Source organism: Takifugu flavidus, chromosome 3, assembly GCF_003711565.1.
Source record: "Takifugu flavidus isolate HTHZ2018 chromosome 3, ASM371156v2, whole genome shotgun sequence".
Taxonomy (NCBI): domain Eukaryota; kingdom Metazoa; phylum Chordata; class Actinopteri; order Tetraodontiformes; family Tetraodontidae; genus Takifugu; species Takifugu flavidus.
Window position 1 is genome coordinate 12,207,402 of NC_079522.1, and position 20,591 is coordinate 12,227,992.

Below are 20,591 nucleotides of genomic sequence, written 5' to 3' on the forward strand. Positions count from 1 at the left end.
AGTAATGAAAATGAAAGAATTAGAGAAAGCAGCGTGGTGAGTGTTTCATGTTGCAATGAGCAAAATCTGGACTTAAATGCTTTATTTCTTATGCCACAGTGAAAGGTGTTGAATAATGACAAAGATGCTGAATGGATTTGATGAAATTAGGTAAAATTTTAACAAAAACATTATTGGATGTACCACATGCAAAGAGGCTCAAGGTTGAAATTAGTTCCTATAATGTATTTTAAAACAAGTGTATTAGATTAAGATGCAATTTCCGATGGTTTTTTTGTTGCAAGTTTAGATTAATACAACTATAATCAGCAACATTTAGTGCATTTTAGACTACTTTTTAGAGTGGGAAGTGAGAATACTTAGCATAATCTTCATTATTTTCTGCGTTAAACTTGATTTTATTGATGTTGTGACGATTGTTAGTCATAAAATAAATGTTTTTAATTATATAAATGATCAAGTTTTAGAAAAAAACCTGGTGAGTGTCGGAAACGGCGGATTGTTTGGCTCATTTGCGCCTCTAACGTGATTGGACGATAACAGTTGGGTGGGCGGGGCTTAGACCTCACTGCAGCCTGTCACTAGGGGGCGATAAAGTCGTTCGGGTTTCCCTTCAGGGGGCATTTAAGTCGCACGTTATCTGTAAAACCGGGTCATGAAGTGTACTTGCGCCGCGTATACAACCCATTTCTGACAAAGTGCTTGTTTCACTTTCACCTGGAAATAAGGCGGTCGGAACTTGGGCTCTTCGTACATGTCGCTCAGTTTCTGGGACAGACCGCTGAATCGGCTCTTCATCCGTCTCTAATCCCGCCCCTGGTAAAAGTAGGGGCGCTCCATGTGACGCTGCTGGGGCTGGAACAAAAATCCAGTATGGCGGAATCTGTCAGGAGATGAATTTCTTCGTCTCCGCTGCGCTCAAAACCCCCCGAACCTCAAGAGTTGTAAGATGGGAGCGGAGTGAAGGCAGTTCGGGACACATGCTGGGACGTTTGTCTTCCTCTGGCTCCGCGTAGGTGAGCTGCTGGCGGGTCTGCGGGCTCTCGGGATGAGTGTGTAGCCGAGCTTTGATGTTGATACTCGGGCAGGGATGCGATGCACAGGCGAGATTCATCAAAACAATGTCCGGCTGAAGTTTCCACCGCACGCCGCTACGGCCTCGCCTTCCCCGTCCCCCCTTTCTGCTGATCCAGTGCCAGTGGTTTGGCTATCTTTCGGGGATTAAAGGTGTTTTTCTGCTTTTCAACGTCGCTTTTGTAGCGCTGTAGCGGGCGGGAAGTGTGTAGGGGGATCGGACTGGCGATGTTTATTATGCCGATTGTTGCTGTGCTATTTTTAGCGCATAGCCGAGCTTTCGGATTTAATACCACCTAGACAGCACCGACGGGCTCCCTTCGACTTGGATCAGCGTCAGTAGTGAGGAAAACGTGCGAAAGGGAGGCACAGGCCGGCGTAAGTGTGCGTTTGTGTGTGAATGGCTCGGGATGGGCGGTGGTAATTCTCTGCATGCGTCAATCTTTTTTGTGAATGGGGGCGTACTGGTCGTTGGAGCTTAAAGCAACACCGATGCAGCACAGCCGGTGCTGCTGCTCCACGCAGTTGCTGGACTCGCATGCGCGCAGGTGTAAGTGCGTGTGCACCGGGCCAGTGCACGTTGCGTTTTTTGCCTGCTGCAAAAATAAAATGACGAAAAGAGAGAAAGGAAGCCAGTGACCTCTGACCTCTGGGTTTCAAAAACCGGGAAGTTGCAAAAGTGTGACCCATGAATCCGATTGGGTTTCGGCGGAGCCGTGGTCACGGTGCGGGAGTTCATAGGGCGAATCCATTGATTTAGACAATGACATTTATCATTCTGACATCATTTGGAGCCGGAGTCAGGTGGAAAGCTGTTCTGACGCCACGTCAAGGCCGCGCCAGTCATCTGGCGATGGATGACGTAGCGTGGCGTCACCCAATGTTCGCCACACCCCGGCAAAAAGGTGTCAAAACGGTCTACGGTATTTTACACCTGAAGTGACGTTTTTACATTACTGTTCAGGGAGGAAATCGGTGATTATCATAAATCCTGCAGGGGCATTAACTGGCACGGCACCAGGCTCCTGAGATAAATGCTTTCATGTTAGCTCGTTATTAAATATTGATACACCGCATCTGAGTGATGAGGACGACCTGAAACAACAGAAACCAACTCTTAGAAAACAAATGGGCAACCTTCACTGCAGCCCACCACAAGAGGGTGAACTAAAGCTTTGCAGGGCTCCTCGTCCCATTAAGTATCCAACCTGTTAACAACAAAAATTTAGTTGGACTAAATACAGCTAATTCGGCTTGGAACATACTTTTTTAGCCGGCCCAGTCATATTGTTTGGAAACTGTGACTCCTGTAAATCCAGTAGTGTTAAGAAGCACGTGTGCACTTTTACACTTAATTTTTTGTTTTAACAGGTTTTTTATTATTATTATTATTTCTTTTTTTAAAAAACACTGGTTTCCACCCATTTTACAGGCTGTGTTTTATTATTCTTCCAGTTTGGGCTTGAGGGCTCGTCTCCCCAGATCTGTCACCGTTCATCAAGCTAGCTCTTTTTAGTGACAATAGCCCAGGATGTACACACACACACACACACACACACACACACACACACACACACATTACACTCCCAGGACAGATGCGATGCCTGGGGAGAGCACTAAGCCCCCCTGGGGTGTCGTCTACTCTCCGTGACACATACATACCCCTCCCAATGCTCCGCGCCTCTGCTGTTCAGTCACAAAGCGTGCGTGCACAGTGTGCAATGACCGATTTATTTGGGGGGCAATTTGTCCCGGGGCTGCACTGTCTGGCCCTCTTGTCTTAAGACCCCCCCACCCCTCACTAACACACATGTGTCCATCCTGCTTCAGAACTCTGCCAACACGAATGTGCACACTACCCCCGTACACCCAGTGCCTGTGGCCCCCTCCCACATCACCCTCGGGCACTTTTTCTCTTCTATTTGTAATGGTAAAGACGACTTGATGTTTTGAGCCCAAGGCCTGAAAGGTCACATTTTTTCAAAGTTGTGTACTGTTAAGGACACATTTTAGCTGCAGAAGTGGCAACAATAATAATATGAATTCTACCTCTGCGAAAGAAGAATGTTCAGCCTTCGCGGTCCTGCGTGGTTCCGCAGGTGCCACCAGCCTGGTACCGATGTTGAATTGAAGAAAATCCTGTGTCCTGTGTTTTCTCATAGGTTGGTGCTGCCGCTCTGATAAGAGTAGCCAAATCCAAAGCCTCATGGGGGCTGGCTGCTGCTGTTTGACGTCTGCTTCCTGTTCTCAACCTTGAGGGATTCTTCAGGAACGCCACCCCACCCCCCCCACTCACCTTCCCTCCTCCACGCACACATCCACACCTCCGCAGTGATCAAAAATTCCCATCTGTGCTCACACAACCACACGTCTGTTCTGCGACGCCCTCGCCGAGCCGGGCGCTCACTCGCACGTCCCACTTGTCGACGATGACTTCACACAGCCACCAAGGTAAGATCGATGACCGCCGCCATGCAGCCCGCCCATGTCTGTACCCTTTTGAGAAAACACCTCTGGACCCCTCATGGATGTTGGGTATTGAAAGGAGCAATATGTAAGTTTGTGGCCAAAGCTGGTAGGGCCCTCTCGATCAGAATAATGTGGAGCGTGGCGTCCCACCCCGCCCCCCAGAGTAGAGGTTGCCGGACCAGCTAGAAGGCCTGGGTTTGACCGATGTACTTTCTGTATTGCTTTATGTTAGCTGTGCTAATGTTGGGTCTTTTAGAACAACATCTCTGCTGTATGAAAGATAATAGCTTACTAATGTTAGCAATTACAAGTGGCCATTATTGTTTTTCAAACAGATTTTCAGTTTTTTCTTTTCGGTTTAGTAACATCTGACATTTCTGATTCAAAACGTTCCGTTGCTACAGCTCAGTGGTGGCCGGAACGCTGCTTCCTTTGTGACTGGTAGATCGGTGGACGGCGGAGCAGCAGACCAAAACACAAATTGTAAACATGGACATTATTTACGGACTTTCACTTTATCAACATTTTAGATCATTTTATGGCTACATTGCAAAGAACAACCTCGGTTACACCCTCTCAACTTTTGTTATGAGCTCCCTATGTTGATATATATGAACATTTAATCTTAGATTGCATATTTTGATCAGGCAGTACATAGACTGTTATTTGCCTGTTTTTTTTGTGTTATGAGAGAGCTCTGGAGCAAAAGCCCATCAGGTAGACTCATTAAAGACTCTACTTTTCCTCTCTGACATCTAATCAAGCTCAGTTTAGAGGCTTCGGGCCTTGTTTTTAGTGAGGTGATGAATTATTCGCCGAGCAGCTGGCAGATGAAAAGGTTAGCTTCCTGCCCCCGTTCGGCGTGGTACCTGACAGCGTGTTTACTTTGTACACCTGGGAGTGTGTGCACTATAAATACCGCAGTTGTGGTAACTGCCTGGCCCCCGAGAGGTAGGAATGAGCTCCAGCCTCAGCACCACCAACATCCCCACCACTGACACACGGGAACGCACCTCCCTGGGGAGAGTAGATATCTGTGCACATGTGGCCGCCGCTCTCTTAGTCACGTTACATCCTTTCCTAAAGAAGAGACTCGCGGCGGCAGTATCGACTCACTTTTCCTGTCCTCAAGTAGCTTCAGGAGCATTATGCTCTTAGATCAACCCCGGATTACTGTGGCTCAACTGTTACCATTAGACGACCACTTTCTAATTCCTCTGCATGTTCAGTGATCTCCACAAGAGGAGCGTTGTAAATTATTCTGAGACCGCACACAGGCAAGCTGATACCTCGAATCGTGGAGAATTTGAACTTTGTTGCCCATTTTTCTCTAAACACTGAGCTTGTGAGTACTAGTGAGTACTAGTACACTAATGCCAACAGGTTTATATGCCTGAGGGTGCAATAATGCTGTATTGAGCATTCATCAAATAATAATTGATCTGTCAATAAATTAGGTTTAGTAATGGCTTAGATTTAAAAAAAAATAATTAAAAACCTCTCTGTTGTCCTCAGCATTATGTAATAAAGCTATTTATTTTCAAGCTGAAGGCATTACACTGTTTTTTCTGAGGTATCTGTAATTTCAAATTTGAAGTAATTTTTACTCGACGGTCTCTAAATGTTCAGTTCAAAGTAAAATTAAGGCGGCGCGGCGCATCGATTTCAAGTCTTCCCTAATTGAGTTGTATTTGTGTACGACTGTTTTCTGAGAAAGATTTAAATACCCTTCTACCAGTCATGGGCGTCAGTTTGAGGCATCGATTGTCAGCTCTGAGAGACACTTTTTGGATATCGGAGGCAGACGGGCCAAACCTGGACACATTTAAAGAAGGGAAACGCGAGCAAAAACATTGTCGTCAAAGATAATGATGTTTACAGGAGTGTGGGGGGAGATACTGATGCCCTTGGTGGCATCAGACTTGTGTGATACCCTTGCTGATACATATTGAGAGTAATTAAACAAATCAGCTTTGTTCCCAGTGTGAACAACGAGACTTTCAGGTCCATGGCTTTCCTCTGCACTTGCGTTTAAAGCTGCCAAATTCTTTTTTTTAGGCCCGGGATTGTTTGCTCTTTTTCAATCATGCACCAGCCCTCTAAAGCCTTTAATGTGTGTGTCTTTGTATGTGTCCATGCCTGCTTTGTTGCTAATCTGTAAATGAGCTTACTAGCGTGCTTTTTTTTTTTTTTTTTGAGAACTAAACTCATTTTCTTTATTACAGCCTCGGTGGGTTTTTTAGATTAAATATCATTTACTGCAAATCTCTTCCTAGAAAAGTGAAATGTAAAATGATTAGTGGATCTTATATTTCCCGGAAAACAAAAGAGGGTCAGGCTGATAAGGCCTTCATGTCTGTTTTTGTTTATATGGGCTCTTCGTGGCTGGAGTGTGGTACCACCATTATTTGAGGGCATCAGCATGTTATTTGGCAGCATTCGTTGTGTTTGTAGCAGCTAACTCATTGATTCTGGGAATGTCCAACTTCCTTTGGATCAGTCGCTCTGCAACATCCTCATATGCAAAATTTATTTAGAGCACAAACAAAAGTCAAATGATATTGTTGGCTAACGATTGTTTCACGTGTCGCTGATATGAAACTTAAAAAACACTTCGCTTCCATTTTTCGAGAAACGCTCGTACTCGAGGTTCAGCCGCAAGTTTTGGATCCTTTTCCCAAAAGTCTCCGGGGCCACTCTGTGGTTGTGGTCGCAAGTTTGAGCCCCCTTATCAATTCCTTGTGACAGTCCCGGCTGCTGACTCCCTTGACAAAGAGGGCGATTATAAGAAACCGCATGTGCGTTTAGACAGAAAATGGAGGTAGAATGACAATATTTTTATCTCCTGTATTGGCTGATGCAGCAAATCTGACTGCAGTTTATATATAGCACTGTGTCTGATTGGTGTTTTGATTGCGGAGAGTAAATGGCATTATTGGTTTCCGAAAGTCGAAGAATGGGAATTTTAAATACTAATTGCGATGCCGCTGTCACATCTAAATCTCGAGTTCCGTGTCCTCAAATGGCAGCAGCAGTGGAAGCAAAGGCGAGACCTCCTCAAGCGCCGCGCCGCCTTATTAAAGAGTGCAGAAGGCACAGCCTATTTGTTCCTTTCAAAGTGAGAAAGGGCAAGCTTTCCAGGAAAGTCTGCAGTGTTTATCACTGGGGCACGAACTGAGTCACCCACATGCACGCGCACGTACTCGCACACTGGAGATGGTCAATAAGTGTCAGCTACAGTAAATGATTTCTGAATGAGGGAATTGAACTTTACATCGTTGGAACACAAGCTAAAGTCTTTTCAGATTATATGCGCCTGCAAGGAGCTGGATCTAATCTGTGCTCAAGGTGCACTTTTATTGTCTTATTTTGCACCGTGTAAATGTGGGTGAGGTTGCTTAGTCAACCTGACGCCGTTCTTTCCTCGAAGACGTTTCCTCGGTGGTGTTGAGGTTACAGGAGTTTCTAGGTTTATACAACCACAAACAGAAACAAAAGATCCGACTGAAAATGATCATCTCACGGTTGTTGGAGCACAGAGACAGTTTTAGGTTTGTTTCTGAGGTCTCAGTCCTGCTATGTTTTATTGGAACAGGGTTTATAGGCTGGGACATGGTGGCCTGGGAGGTAAAGTCTGTTCTCTAAACTTCCCCTGGAGGCTGAACAGTGCTGTGATTGATGCTGCTTCCTTTGCTGCAAGGCTAACTGGGCACACAAAACGACTCCTCTTCGGCCCCTGTCTGTCAGCCACAGTATTTGCTGCCTTATGCAAGATTGACACGTTTGTCCGCTCCTGATTTTCCCCCTGTAACTTACTTTACTGCAGAAAGAGCACTTCCGTCTCCACCAGTAGATTGGTGCCTCAGAATATGCACATTTCTCTCTGTTTTTGCAACTTATCCTTTATGAATTTTTGTTTTCGTTACTTAAACGAATGCTCTCGTTACTTAAAGCATGAAGAACCCATAATAAATCATTTTTAAAATCTTAAAAACAAACCTCTCTTCTAAGCATCAATGAGTGGTGTTTTTGTCACTGTCAGCGAATGTTTACTGTCTGGTCACGGGGGATTTCCACACGAAAGACAAGGGACCGCCGCTGACGTCAAACGATCAAAGCAGTGACACACAGGCGTATCCCCGAGGAAGGGGTCTCTGTCTTGGGATTTACCTACATGGTCTTGTCCACATTGATGGAAGCCTGTACATCCCAGTGTGTCCTCCATGCTTGCCTTCACGATCTTTAGTAATATGGAAAAAAACTCAAAGAGGTCGTGTTGAGTTTGGGCTTTGCGATTCAAATGCAATATTGGGGGCTTTATTTCGTATTATCTAATCAAACACAACTCCCCACAGCTCACAGTCATGCGTGCCTCCTTATAAAATACTAAAAGTCCTTATTCTAGACCTGCCAGAGACTGTAAATGGGGCCGCAATGACGCACCGATTCAAAGAATGGACTTGAACTTGGTTGAAGTTAACGAATTTTTTGAAATTATTGGATGACAAACTTTGGCCCCATTTAGTTATTACACAAATTGTTAAAACATCGTAACTCAATTCTCTCTTTTGAACTGTTCTCCAAAGGAACCTCTGCCTATATGATGTGAATGCCAGGCCGGTGCCTGAATGGTTAATGCATTACGTTAACGTTTCAGCCCCCTCTCGCCCCCGTTTCTACACGCACGCAGACGGACGGCACACTGCTTAAATCCAGGGGTGAAGGGGTTAAAAGTTTTAGCTGCAATAAAGAGGGCCCGGCTTATCCCTGTGTGTTATTTTTAGAAACACGCACAAGATATGCACACGTGCACACATGGCAAACAAACATCATTATTTTTAGAGTCCCGTGTTGATTCCCCCTCTTCACAATTGAGAGGTTTGTTGTTGGGGCTAAAAACGGAGAGTGGCGTGAGCGTACGCGTGACACAACCGCCGCATCTTTTGTCGCGCTGCTCATTGTGAGCGAAGCACGAGCCTCATCCGGGGTAATTTCAAGCCATACTGTTTCCCCGTGTCCACTTACGCCGAAATGTTCCTGCCCATCAGACTGATTGCCAAACGCGCTTCGGCAACGTGTTCTCATAACATTACTCCCGGTGAATGGAGACGACGGTTCATCAGCTAGATCCTCCCATGAGCCACCAGCCTGACTGCACATGATTAACCCCCCCAGAACAAAACTGGGGGGGGGGGACTCTTGTGCAACATTGGACCACCTTCTCCCACAAGCTCTTCTTTGTCCTCCTGCAACTGCAGTGCAGCTCCCATCTCGTCTCCCCACCAAAAACATCCGGGAGTGTCCTTGTGTATCGAAAACTCTGCTTTTAATTGGTATTTGGGCAAAGGGAGCGCAAGCTAATGAAAGGAACAGGAGGCAACTTTTGTCTCTGTGCATTTGTCTCTTCCCCGGCTAAGAAACGGGATACGCTGTGTCTTCCAACAAGCTGTCAGTGGCAATTACACTTTACACTGCTGCCTCGGAGGCCTATCCTTGCGCCTTTTGACATTGTGCTCTACGGTGCCTGACGGGGAGCATGGAAGTCTGGCCTGGACATCAAAGAAATAGCCCCATCTCGTGAGTCTGAATATGGCCACTGCTGGGGCCTTTGTTGGTGTGCTGCAGAGAATCTGCCACCTTACCACCTGCACGTGTTAGATAAGGTGGCCCAGCTAGCAAAGCGCTTCAGCTGCCTCACAAATTTCCTCACGGCGACGCATGGCTCCATCATGGATGCCTTGAGTACAAATTCAGTGTGATGAGGATATGAATAGGTTTGGAAATCACAGGTCAGGAACTCGTAGTTAGGAAAAAATGAGGAATTATATGTATGTAAATGTAATATTCCATCTTCCCGCCCCAGTTCCCGAGAGGGTGCCACATCTCATATGAAGCTGTGCTGGGTTAGGGTTAAAGTTTAAGGTTGGGATTAGTTAGGGTTAGGTTCAGTTAGGGTCAGGATTGTTTATGGTTAGATTAGGGTTTAGGGTTACTTAGTGTTAAGGGTTATGTTAAAGGCTGGGGTTAGTTAGGTTTATGGTTGGGTTAGGATTATTTTAGTTATTAGGGTGAGGGGTTAAGGTTAGTTTGGGTTAGGGTTATGATTTAAGGTTAGTGTTAGGGTTAAGGTTAGATTCATTTTAGGGTTAGAGTTAGTTAGGTTAGAGTTATTTTAGGAGTTAGGGGTTAAGGGGGTTAGGGTTAGTTTTCGTCAAGCTTAGGGTTGGTTAGGGCGGATAGGAATCCAACCTGTTATGGGCTGGTTTGCATGACCTGTTAACCCAGTTGTAAAGATGCGACATGTTTCCTTTTTTAAATAAGGCCGTTGTTTGCAGTTGCTAGAGGGACGCAGTAGTATTTACGTATCTGTACTGGTCTCCTGCTCCTCTGACAGGAATTCGGTTTGGGACAGTTGACAGTGCCAAACTAATTTGTGATTTTATATCAATTGACATCACTCACCCCGAAGCACAAAGAAGCACCCCGGAACGCCACACTGGATTACTGCTGTATTTTTCCCCGACTCCACCGCCATGAAATGGGGTTTAAATGGTTTGTTTCCAACAGTTCACTGGGATGCAAACTGGTGGACGCTCACGCCAGGGTTCGCCCATTCTTCTCTATCAGCTGCAATGACGTCAGCCGGTGCCCTCGGAAAGCAAATTTGCGACCCAGAGGAAAAGGCTCTTCAAGGAGAGGCGTGTTTAAATAATCGTATTGTTCCTGTCTGCATCACCTTGCCCACTGGAGTCACCCTGGACGACGTGGCCAGAAAGGAAATGTACTGAATGTAATGAGGCCAGAGCATCCTTCCTCTCTTTCTGTGTCACTGTCTGCCTTTGTAAAGGCACAGACGTCTCATTTCTCCCATATAACAAAAGGCCTCTGTCAACATACAGTATGCAGACCAGGGGTCAAGCTCGCCAGTCTCTCCTCAATACTACATTTACGCAACACAGCAGACAGATTCCTACAACTCATTTCCTTGTATCCTTACACCCAGTTTAACAGCACAGATTATGTTGTTTTTTTTCATTGCGCGGTTGCTGCATTAGCTCGAGTCAACTTGCTCTCCGCCGGAGGCTAGCCGAGGCTATTTATAGCGCCCCGTCTCCCAGTGCTTCCCCAGTGGGACCAAGAAGAGAGGAGGAGAGAAAGAAAAAGGAGGAGGGAGCTGGAGGGAGGAAGGGCTGATGGGTAACTAGGCTACATTCAAGATTGATGGAGCATGTTGCCAAGGAATTGGACACTCCTCTGCTACGACGTAGTGGTGTGTGAGAGCTGTTGCTTCAACACACAAACCTACTACTTCCACTCAGGTAGCAGTGCACTAAGTGCAATGTAAATACAAATAGTATGTTAGTGCACATACAGTATGTTAGAGGCATTTGTCCTGTAGCTGCGCATTTCTTTTATTTCTGCCACATTAATTTTTCACAGCATTTTGCAAGCAGCTAATGTGTTCACAACTTATCACAGCTAATGTGTTTACAACTTAACATCACATAAACTCAGCTTCAAATAAGGAATTTATGGCATTTATTACCAGGAAAGGATCAGGTAGTGCTTCATGACACCATCCAGACCATCACAAGACCTCGGTCTTATGAAATGCTATATCCTACAACATCACTCATCATCAGTGAAAGCCATAAATTTATAATAAAGGTATTAATATCCACAAATCACTGGTGGATCTTTGCATTTTCCAGCAGTCAACAAAGGGATATACATTACCATGACACATGAGTACACACACTTTGAATCAGGGGTGGATACCTCATTTCAGTATTGGGAGGCATTAGATCCAGTGTGTGAGGAGGACACCAATGTACTATCACAGTGTAGCGTTAAGTCAGATGGGTAACATGCATTTCTATTTTTAGTTTAATTAGGATAGTACAAAAGTAAACAGTTTTTACTCAAGTGAATGAAAATAGAAAACAAGTATAGAAGATTCACTGCCGATAATGTGAAGTCATGGGGAGGGGGGGGCGGACCCCTGTGGCCCACAGCGACGGGGGGGCTGTCCCCACGGATGTCTGCGTGCATTAAACAGGTGCTGCGAGCTATCGGCTGTGTGATGCTGTTTCCAGTCTTGCACACTTTACCAAACCACAAAGACACCCTTCGCCTGTGATTCCCTCAGTCAGAAATGCAAATCAGCTCGCAGCAATTTGTTGAAAAGCTGGTGTAGTTACTCTGTGCCACAGGTGTCATCACACAAAGATGTGCCGCATTTCCAATGCAAAATCCTGCGGTGTGTGCAAGTTCTTTGGCTGGGCTCATCAGGCGATGTCGGCTGTGACTGAGGCGGTCCTGTTTGTGTTAGACTCCCGCAGCATTTCTCCTTTTTGCCTGATGCCTGACCCGGCTGTGTGCACACCGGACCACAAATTTGAAACTTTAAGTTCCTGATTTGTTTTCGAGGTTTGTCACAATTCATCCAACGTCGCAGCAGCAGTGTCAGGCCGCCGCTCGGCAGACGGATTTAGGCAAATGAGCCCTCGTGTTTCGAGACAGTGTTTGAACAGGAGGGAACGCAGTGTTTCGCTGACCACATCAATGTCCTTTAAGGGATTCGGCACAGTAACCGTTCGGGAAAGGTGCTGCGAGACAAACACACGTAATCGGACCGTGATGCATCCTTGCGCTTCATGGCTAATTAAGTGCATGAGCCAGTCTGGTCCAGAGAGGATTCTAGAAATAGATCACGCAGAGTGAGGCGCCTGCCTGTTTTCTGTCTCTTTTATTCTTCCAGAGGGATTTTACACAGCTTTTCATCTTCCCTCCTAAGGAATAATTGCATGTTTGCATGCATCACATGGTCTCGGTGTGTAAATGGCTCAGGTGCTTAGCATGACTAAAAATACACGTGCTGAATGTGTCAGCTCTGCTGCATGGCAATTCTTCTCTCTCCCCCCTACTTCTGCACCCTTTTTGTTGTTTTTATCCTGTCCTCTCTCCCCATGTGCCTCCCCAGCTCCCCCTCCTCCTCCACCACCCCCCTCTCTGTCGCTCTGCTTTTTATAGCCATGTCTTCCCAGGGCTTGGCGGCTACAAAAGCCCTTTCATGTTGCCACTATAATTACAGCCTACACACTTCAACACGCACAGATGTGTGCACACCGCCGAAGTGTCTTTGTGTCTGCACATGTGTGCGCGCTTGCATGTACTGTTATACATAAAAAAAAGGGTGAGCTATTTTTACCTCTCGCCCTCCTCTCCATCAACCCAGCCTCCCACCCACCCACTCCTTCATCACTCTCTGCCGCCAGCCACATTTGCTATGCTGAGCACAGGCGTATCAGTTCAGTCGAGCTCGAGCATCCCTCCAGCACATGTGAGCTGTTCAGCGCTTAGATTTCTTACGAGCGGAATTTCAGCCATCGCTTTTCCCCCCATTCGCAGGCTACACCTGCCATGTATCAGGCGTTAGCTCCCAAGACTCAAGCAAAGTGGTGGCGTGAGATGACCTGAATAGCCCACTGCTAGTTTACTGTTTGTGATTTGCAGGTCTTCTCTAAAAGGCAGGCTTTCTCAATGCTGCGGACCATCTTTGAAGCTGAGTGTGCTCTCTCTTCCACAGAGGGAATCCTGGGGAAGGAGCAGCCACTGGAGGTTCTGAAGACATCCGTGCTCAACCACATCCCAACAGGTTGGACACTCAGTGTGTGTGTGTGTGTGTGTGTGTGTGTGTGTGTGAGAGAGAGAGAGAGAGAGCGCGTGTGTATGTGTGCACCTCCCGTACGTGATTTCACTATTAACCACATCCTGTGTGACTTTGCGTGCTTCCTTTCATGATGATTCTCATTCCATTTCTGTTCTTCTGCAACGGCGATGTGACACACAGTTATGGATTATGTGATTGATAGCTGATGTCTTATCAATGTTTTCCCATCAGTCGGACCGGTGCTGTTAATATTGAATGGCAGTTGTAGTTTGTCCAGTCCAGTTGACAGCGTCGAAGGAGTTTTCCGTGAGATGTTTTACCTGTTGTGCCCGTAAATAGAAATAAAACATGTTCCATGTTATTTACAATAACACAGAACTGAAGTGGAGGCAGCGGGGGAATGTCCATAAATAAATAAGCACAGATTGAGGTGATGTAATCTGATGGAGAAATGAGTGTGAGGTAATATATCCATAGTGCATCATCTAAATCACCAGTAGCATAAATTGCTTTTTATGTCACACCACACGGCCTGAGTTGTATTTTCTGTTAAAAAGACAACATTGTAGTCACACAAATCATGATTCACTCCCTGCGCTGCTCTGTAGCCCTTTTTACACCAACTTAAAAATCCCGCCGTTATCCGATTTCTGAAATTTTTATCCAGGTTTCCATGGCTGATTTACTTTACTGCATTAACACTACTAGATTCCTCCCCGGTACTCGGAAGTGACGCAGTGGGAGTGAAAAGGCAACAGACCTGGACAACACTTTTGGAGTGAGGAGGAGACGGATTTCATGTTCTGTGAAATGAAAACTCTCGACGTCCTACGCTAAGACCTTAGGCGTTACCGTGTTATGCGAGACAAAACCTGCCGTTCTGAAAATAACGGGAAGTTTAAGTATTAGGTCTTTACGCATGTACTGAAATATCTAAACCAGGGTTTTTTATTATTACATTTCTGAAGAGCCCATTATTGCAATTATCAGATTACTCCGGTATCGGATTTTTATGATAAAAGAGCAACAGGTGTATCAAAGAGTAACCTCTGTTACGCAATACACCCCCCCTCCTTTTCCCCCCACATCTTCTCCTCCTTTGAACCTCATTGAGGACTGACACATGCTCTTGTTGATGTTCTCCACAAGCCTGCAGCAAGGCTGATAAAATATTGAGACTCACGCCATCAGATATTCTCCAAATCTGTTGTCTTGGATGCTGTACAGCCGTGCCCAACGCCGCTGCATCCTGAACCCTTCGGATGGCCTCATGGGAGGACGGGAATGCGTTCCACTTCTCCTCGGAGTTGCTTTGGCGCTTCGTTAAGGTTGCAGCCTGCCTGTTGCTGCACCTGCGGGGAATACCTACCTCTGAGCAAGTCCCTGTTTTTTCTGCTGGCCTTTGAACAGATGCTGTTTTCCAACAGCTATAGATGGAGACAAGCAACTTGTGCTGTCACTTCTCATTCTACTTGCAGAAAGGTATTGCTGAGCAGCCATTGCTGGTTGAGTGTCTACGCTAGAGGCTATAAATGATGTGGAGGCGCTTTTTTTTTTCCACACAAGAGATTTCTCCGCTTTGATTAACAATCCAAGGTTTTTCCACTCAAGATTCCCCCCAAATTTTGTTTTTGCCACCGACTTTGTGCACAAATGAAGTTGACTAGTTGTGGCATGAGCGTGATCTCGAGAGAGTTTCTTGTAAATATTTTTGTGTCGTCAAACATTTGCTCAGATAGACAACAGATAAAAAAGGATGTAATGGTGTTTTATCTGGATATTGATAACTGCTCGCATTCATTTTACACTGAGGGTAAAATATAAGCACTCGCAAGGATCCTCATGCAGCTAAATGTGTTGCTGCACGTACCGCGCCTCGGCCTTCACGCATCAGACCGTTTCATGACGTCACGGAGGCCACGGCAAGTCAGAGCTCGCCATGATTTTTCTAAGCGGAACTGTGCGTACAGCGACCTCGGCACGTCTCTCTGTCACGTCTTCAAATCGGATGTTGCCAGAAAGCAACCTACCCTCAAGAGAACAGTCAGCGAGTGAAATGCAGCTTGTTCCCTCCTCAGCAGATGCGCGACTTGTTGCTTTGCCCTGCTCTGCCCGCTCTTTGCAAAAGCTCGTTTGATGGAGCAGACTCATGCCAGCCCTGACAGACTCAGTCTGACATCTATTAAACCTAACAAGGCCTGAGCTCAGGCAGTCAGATCGTGGAATATACACTCACTGGACACGCAGACCTCCATCAGAGATGCCAGCCCTCTGCATTGTCTAATATAAATAGATCTGCAATTGGAGCCAGGATAGTTGTGGACTGCACCCAGGGGGTTGTAAAAAGGCTGTGATTTGTTGCACGGAGATGGAAGAGAGAGGTGGGAGGAGGAATATTGAGCAGAGGACAGATAACACAAAAAAGACGAAGGAAGACCACTGATGGACAGCCTAAACATGCTAAGGAGCTCGCAGAGATTCCGCCTGGTGCTGAGGAAATGCTCTGTATCACGCTTAAGTGAGGATGAGCGCGAGAAGGCACGAGGTCTTCCGTCTCCCAGCAGGCCCCAGCTTCTCTAGGAAGGATCAGAGAAAATGACAGCATCAACTTCAGCTGATGTCTTTTCTTTTGTCAGACTCGCTAAACCCATCAGCTGTGTAATCCTCCCGTGAGACGACAGGTTTGTCTTTGTTTTGGCGTTCTCAGAGTGACCCTGTATTGTCTTCTATCAGCAACACATCTGTAAACTGAGGTCCATTTTTGACGTCACTGCTTGTATACAAAGATTGCTGATATCAGCGCTGAGAAGAATGAGACAGACAAAGGTGCCAAAGGAGCCGAGGCTTGTTAAATTTCTGTCTTTTGACCCTTGAAAGGAATTTGGATGGCATTGTGTTTGGAAGTGGAAGATTTCAACAGATTATTATTTGTTATTATAGTTAATCTCAATGAGTATTGAGTCAGATGAGTCAATGCAAAGCTATTTAGTTTTCAATGCAATTTTTACTGGTGCTCATCAAATCACAGTTAAAGACTCATGATGAATCCACACCTCCATCACACACAAGTTCTCACCTCAGAAATGAATCTGTGACCCATGGAAAAAACAAAAGAACAGTATTCTTCAACTCAAACATTCCCACCAGTAACTTGTTAAAGATGAATTTAGTCACAGGGCACATATGTGAAACTATGTACACAGAAGTGGAGACTCAAACTTGTTGAACCCTGATGTTTGCACATGCAGGCAGCTGAGAGGTCAATGCAAGAGCCTCACGCTGAGATGAAAAGACACAGAAACAATAACAGATATAGTCTAATACCAGGCCCTGCTCTTATTGTGATCCTATGGTATTTGAATCATGGAAGGAGCCTCCTCACAGGGAAAGTCCTTACGCTGCTTCACCTGAAACCATTTTGTGGCTTTATTTGTTTGGGAAATGCAGGAAAATTCCTGACCAGGAATTTAAGCATGTGGTATTAAAACTGCACCAGAGGGGGACAGAGAAGAAGAGTCAGGTGGTTATTATATGGCAAAGAGCGAGGATGTTGTAGCGGCAGTGTTGTGTCTGCATGTGTGTTTATGTGTGCGTGTGCGTGTGTTTAGAGGGATTTTTAGAGAGAAGACAGGCAAGTCGAACAAGGAAATGAGAGAGAGGTGGGGGACTGGTGTGTGTCTGTGTGTGTGTGTGTGTGAGAGAGAGAGAGAGAGAGAGATGGCTTTGTGGAAAAGCAAAGGGCTGCAGAATAAACAGGCTGCATGCCTGAGACTGCCCCGTGATGTCACCACTGGGCAAACGAAGGATGAGGGGAGGAGAGAGAGAGAGCGAGAGAGAGAGAGAGAGAGAGAGACGCCCATTGGGTTAATCAGGGGATGAACGACGAGCAAAAAGTGAAAGAGGTTGAAACGACGGGGAGAAGTGCGCGGAGCAGGATCTTTAGCGTGCTGTCATCATAAACGACTGAGCAGAGGAAGAGGTGCATTGATAAAAACAGAGGCGGCTGCAGAGAGGAGCAGAGCACTAATGGGTATGTTTAATGCAGATTTCACACACTCTCTCTCTCTCTCTCTGTTGCATTTTCTTTCCTTCCTCTGTGTGTGTGTGTGTGCAGAGTTGTTAGCAGCGATGCCATTCTTGCTCTGTATCTGTGTTCATCGCATATATAAGAGCGAGGTGCACGAGGGGGAACATTTTGTTCAGGGGGGCGCCTGTGAACCCTTGTTTGTGTGCGAGTTTTGGATTTTAGACCCTATTGAAACAATATCAAGTGCAGTTTCTGCCCATCGTCACATCCTCGTGAGTGACACAGGACATTTATTAGGTGGACTATTAGTTTGGTAGTAATACCTACGACCCCCCCCCCCCCCCGACACACACACACAAACACACACACACACACACACACACAAACACACACACAAACACACACACACACACACACACCAAGGCCACTGTATTACTTCTGTACATAAACTTTAAACAGAGAATGCCAGAAAAAGACCAAAACCAAATGGATTAACATCTTACAGTAGCTCTGTAAACTGCTCCACTAATATCACAATATACAAAAACAGGGAATTCAACACCAAATGTTTCTTTTCTAATGTTCGACATTTGCTGTGTTTGCGTTTCTACTACATGTTCTGTGGTGACAACGCGATCGTGCTTAATGATAATGTGGAGCTCTTCTGCATTTCGTCCCACATTCATGTGCAATATTTTTTGCGCTAAAACGTGAGACAGAAATGTGCCAGTTTGGATTTTGCATGCGATTAGGGTGAAATTCAGATTGATGTTTTTAGCTGCGGAAAAGACAGCATCACCAGCTGGAGCGACTGATCGAGAGAGAACACGTGAGCACAGGCCATTCATCTGCACCCGTACCACTAAAGCCACCTCTTCTGTCTGTGTCAACTGCTCAGATTTGTTTCGGGGGGAAAACAACCTACACGTGGAAATTTTGATACGGTCAACTTTGAGCCTGAAGACACTGAGTTCAGCTCTCAAACTGTAACATGACTCACAGATGACATAACGTCTTTCCTTATTTAAAGCAAACTTGGTTTATGTGTGATTGTTGGAGTTAATCTCTGCTTACAAGCACCTGCAAGCTTCTTAAAAGAGAGTGAGGAGCCAAACCGAAGGATGAGTGTATTTAATTTGATGTCATCCTTTCTAAGTGTCTGTTAACGAAGGCTCGCTATGATCCAGCAGGTTGAAATAAATAGGATGTGCCGTAAACGGATCAGAAGACGGTTGCCATTTCTGACTCGTTAGTGGCCGTCCCTCACATGATGGCGCTCTGATCATAAATCCTCAACATGAGACAACGCCTCCCCAAACATATGCCTGTAAATGAGCTTCCATGAGATGCTTCAGGGCCTGATTTTTTTAAATGAGGCACCTTTGCGTGCATGATGTATGAGAAAAGCCCGTCTGTCGTGTTCAGATACAGGATGCCCGGCGTTTAAAAAGGGAAAGGCACAGACTTCCAAATTCATCAATGAAAGTGCATCTCTGCAGTGGAAAGTTGTGTTATTGTTTTCACACTTGGAGTTAATGTGCTATAAATAGTCCTTTCCCGCTCAGTGTGTGCATAAATTTGCCCCTGGATCAGGCTTGCTCACTGCTCCTTAAGCTTGCCATTAGGTGTGCCAGCAATGGCATGTTTACCTCTTTATCAGCACAAAGTTGCAGGCAAGTGTCTCCGGCTGTTGCCTTGCTCTCCGCAAACATGTATGTAAATAATCAAGCAGTCAACTCCTATTTATTCAGATTAAATGGGGAGGAAGCTACTTGATCGGATGGCTTCCTGCTCGGTGATTTGTGGGTGGCAGCAGCCTTGCCGGGTCAAAGCAATCTTTGTGAGATGTCGCCGGGCCTCATTTGTAACTGCAGCATCAGTTATAACTGCACAGAAGGGATGAGAGGAGGAAAATGCACCAGGTTTTCATTACTATGGATTTTTTTCAAAGCACTGTGAATATTTATTACGGTAATCCCCACAAGGTGATTCTGTTCCATTCTCCTTACCTTACCCGGTTTAAAGAATTGAACCTAGTCCCTTCAGAGAGGCGTGTAAACAGATGTATAAAATTTAGGCCTTTTGGTTCAAGATTTACGGTCACATTTTACGACACTGGTACTATTTTGGGCCTAAACCACTTGATCTGACTTTGTCTTACTCCCTCAGTGGACATCAACTCGGCGCTGCCCCTGCGTCTCCCTCCAGCTGCCATCCCCATGGACCTGCGCGTGGACCCTCACCAGCAGCAGCAGCAGGTGTCCCAGCTCTCCCCACCGGGCCAGCAGCCACCGGGCGTCGCTGGGACCGGCCAGTCTGGTGGCGGCGGCGGAGGAGGTGGCACGGGAGGCCCTTCGGTGTGTGACCAGCAGCTACAGCAGGAGCTTCTGACACTGAAGCAGAAGCAGCAGATCCAGCGGCAGATCCTCATCGCCGAGTTCCAGCGGCAGCACGAGCAGCTGTCTCGCCAACACGAGGCCCAGCTGCAGGAGCACATAAAGGTATGTTTATTTTCTTCTTCAAGATCTATTTCCAAAACTATTGCGGTAGTTATTTAGTGTTTTTCATTAAATCCCATTGAATTAGCTTCTGAATCAGCACTATTTCTGATGCTCTGTTCACTCTGGGGGTCATGCTTTGCATTCACAAGTTTATTCAGGATTTAAAAAAAACTTTTTATGTTCTTTCTGATGATGTTTATTATCAGTACTGCTACTTTTAAATTAAAATCTGAAGATCATTATTTTAATGCCCTCAGAGGAATTTTTCTATAGGTTTTTCAGATCATAATTATTTGAAATCCTGCATACGTCAATAATACGCTTGAAGGCAAAAAAGCAAACCAACCACATCATTTTGAGGCGTTATAATCTCTGAACTGTCGATCTGTTTGGATCGTGAAAATTTCCATTTTCCAATGCTAGTTTGTCAAAGATGAAACATTTGGACTCTTTGAGTTTAGTGTCTTTTTTTGGTAAATGCTTTTAGAAGGGAAAACATTGCGTATATTGGCTTGGCTTGGCTTTATTTTCAAAGACAAAAACAGCATGATTAATCAGCCAGCAAGGAATGGACATTTTTTGTTTTTCTCCGACAGAAAATTTACTTTGAGAACACAACACACTCATGCCATCTTCGGCAGCAAATATGTTACATAAAGAGATATAAAGAGAGGTGCTTGGACTCTGAAGAACAGGGGATAATGTGATTTTTTTTTTGGACTGGTGCGGTGTTACATAACAAAACCTTTATCTACTTGTCCTCCTGCAGCCTCACTTTAAATATTGGTCGAATAATACACACAATTAGCATCTTTCAGCGTGACAAGCTGATGTTTGATTAAACTCT

At 45.6% G+C, this 20,591-nt stretch overlaps 1 protein-coding gene across 5 annotated transcripts in view; it reads left to right on the forward strand.

Moving 5' to 3' along the window:
* Window positions 1-772: 772 nt before the first annotated feature.
* The window catches only part of LOC130522216 (histone deacetylase 4-like), a 40,860-nt gene continuing 21,041 nt past the window's right edge, over window positions 773-20,591 (forward strand). The window contains exons 1-4 of one of the 5 annotated variants that reach the window (XM_057026308.1): window positions 773-1,016; window positions 3,237-3,525; window positions 13,060-13,201; window positions 19,413-19,744. In XM_057026308.1, the coding sequence (XP_056882288.1) occupies window positions 13,087-13,201; window positions 19,413-19,744 (447 nt within the window). In that variant the 5' untranslated portion in view covers window positions 773-1,016; window positions 3,237-3,525; window positions 13,060-13,086. Of the gene's footprint in view, window positions 1,017-3,236; window positions 3,526-12,892; window positions 13,202-16,995; window positions 17,247-19,412; window positions 19,745-20,591 lie in introns of those variants that run through there. The other 4 variants (XM_057026310.1, XM_057026312.1, XM_057026309.1 and 1 more) reach the window with 4 other exon arrangements.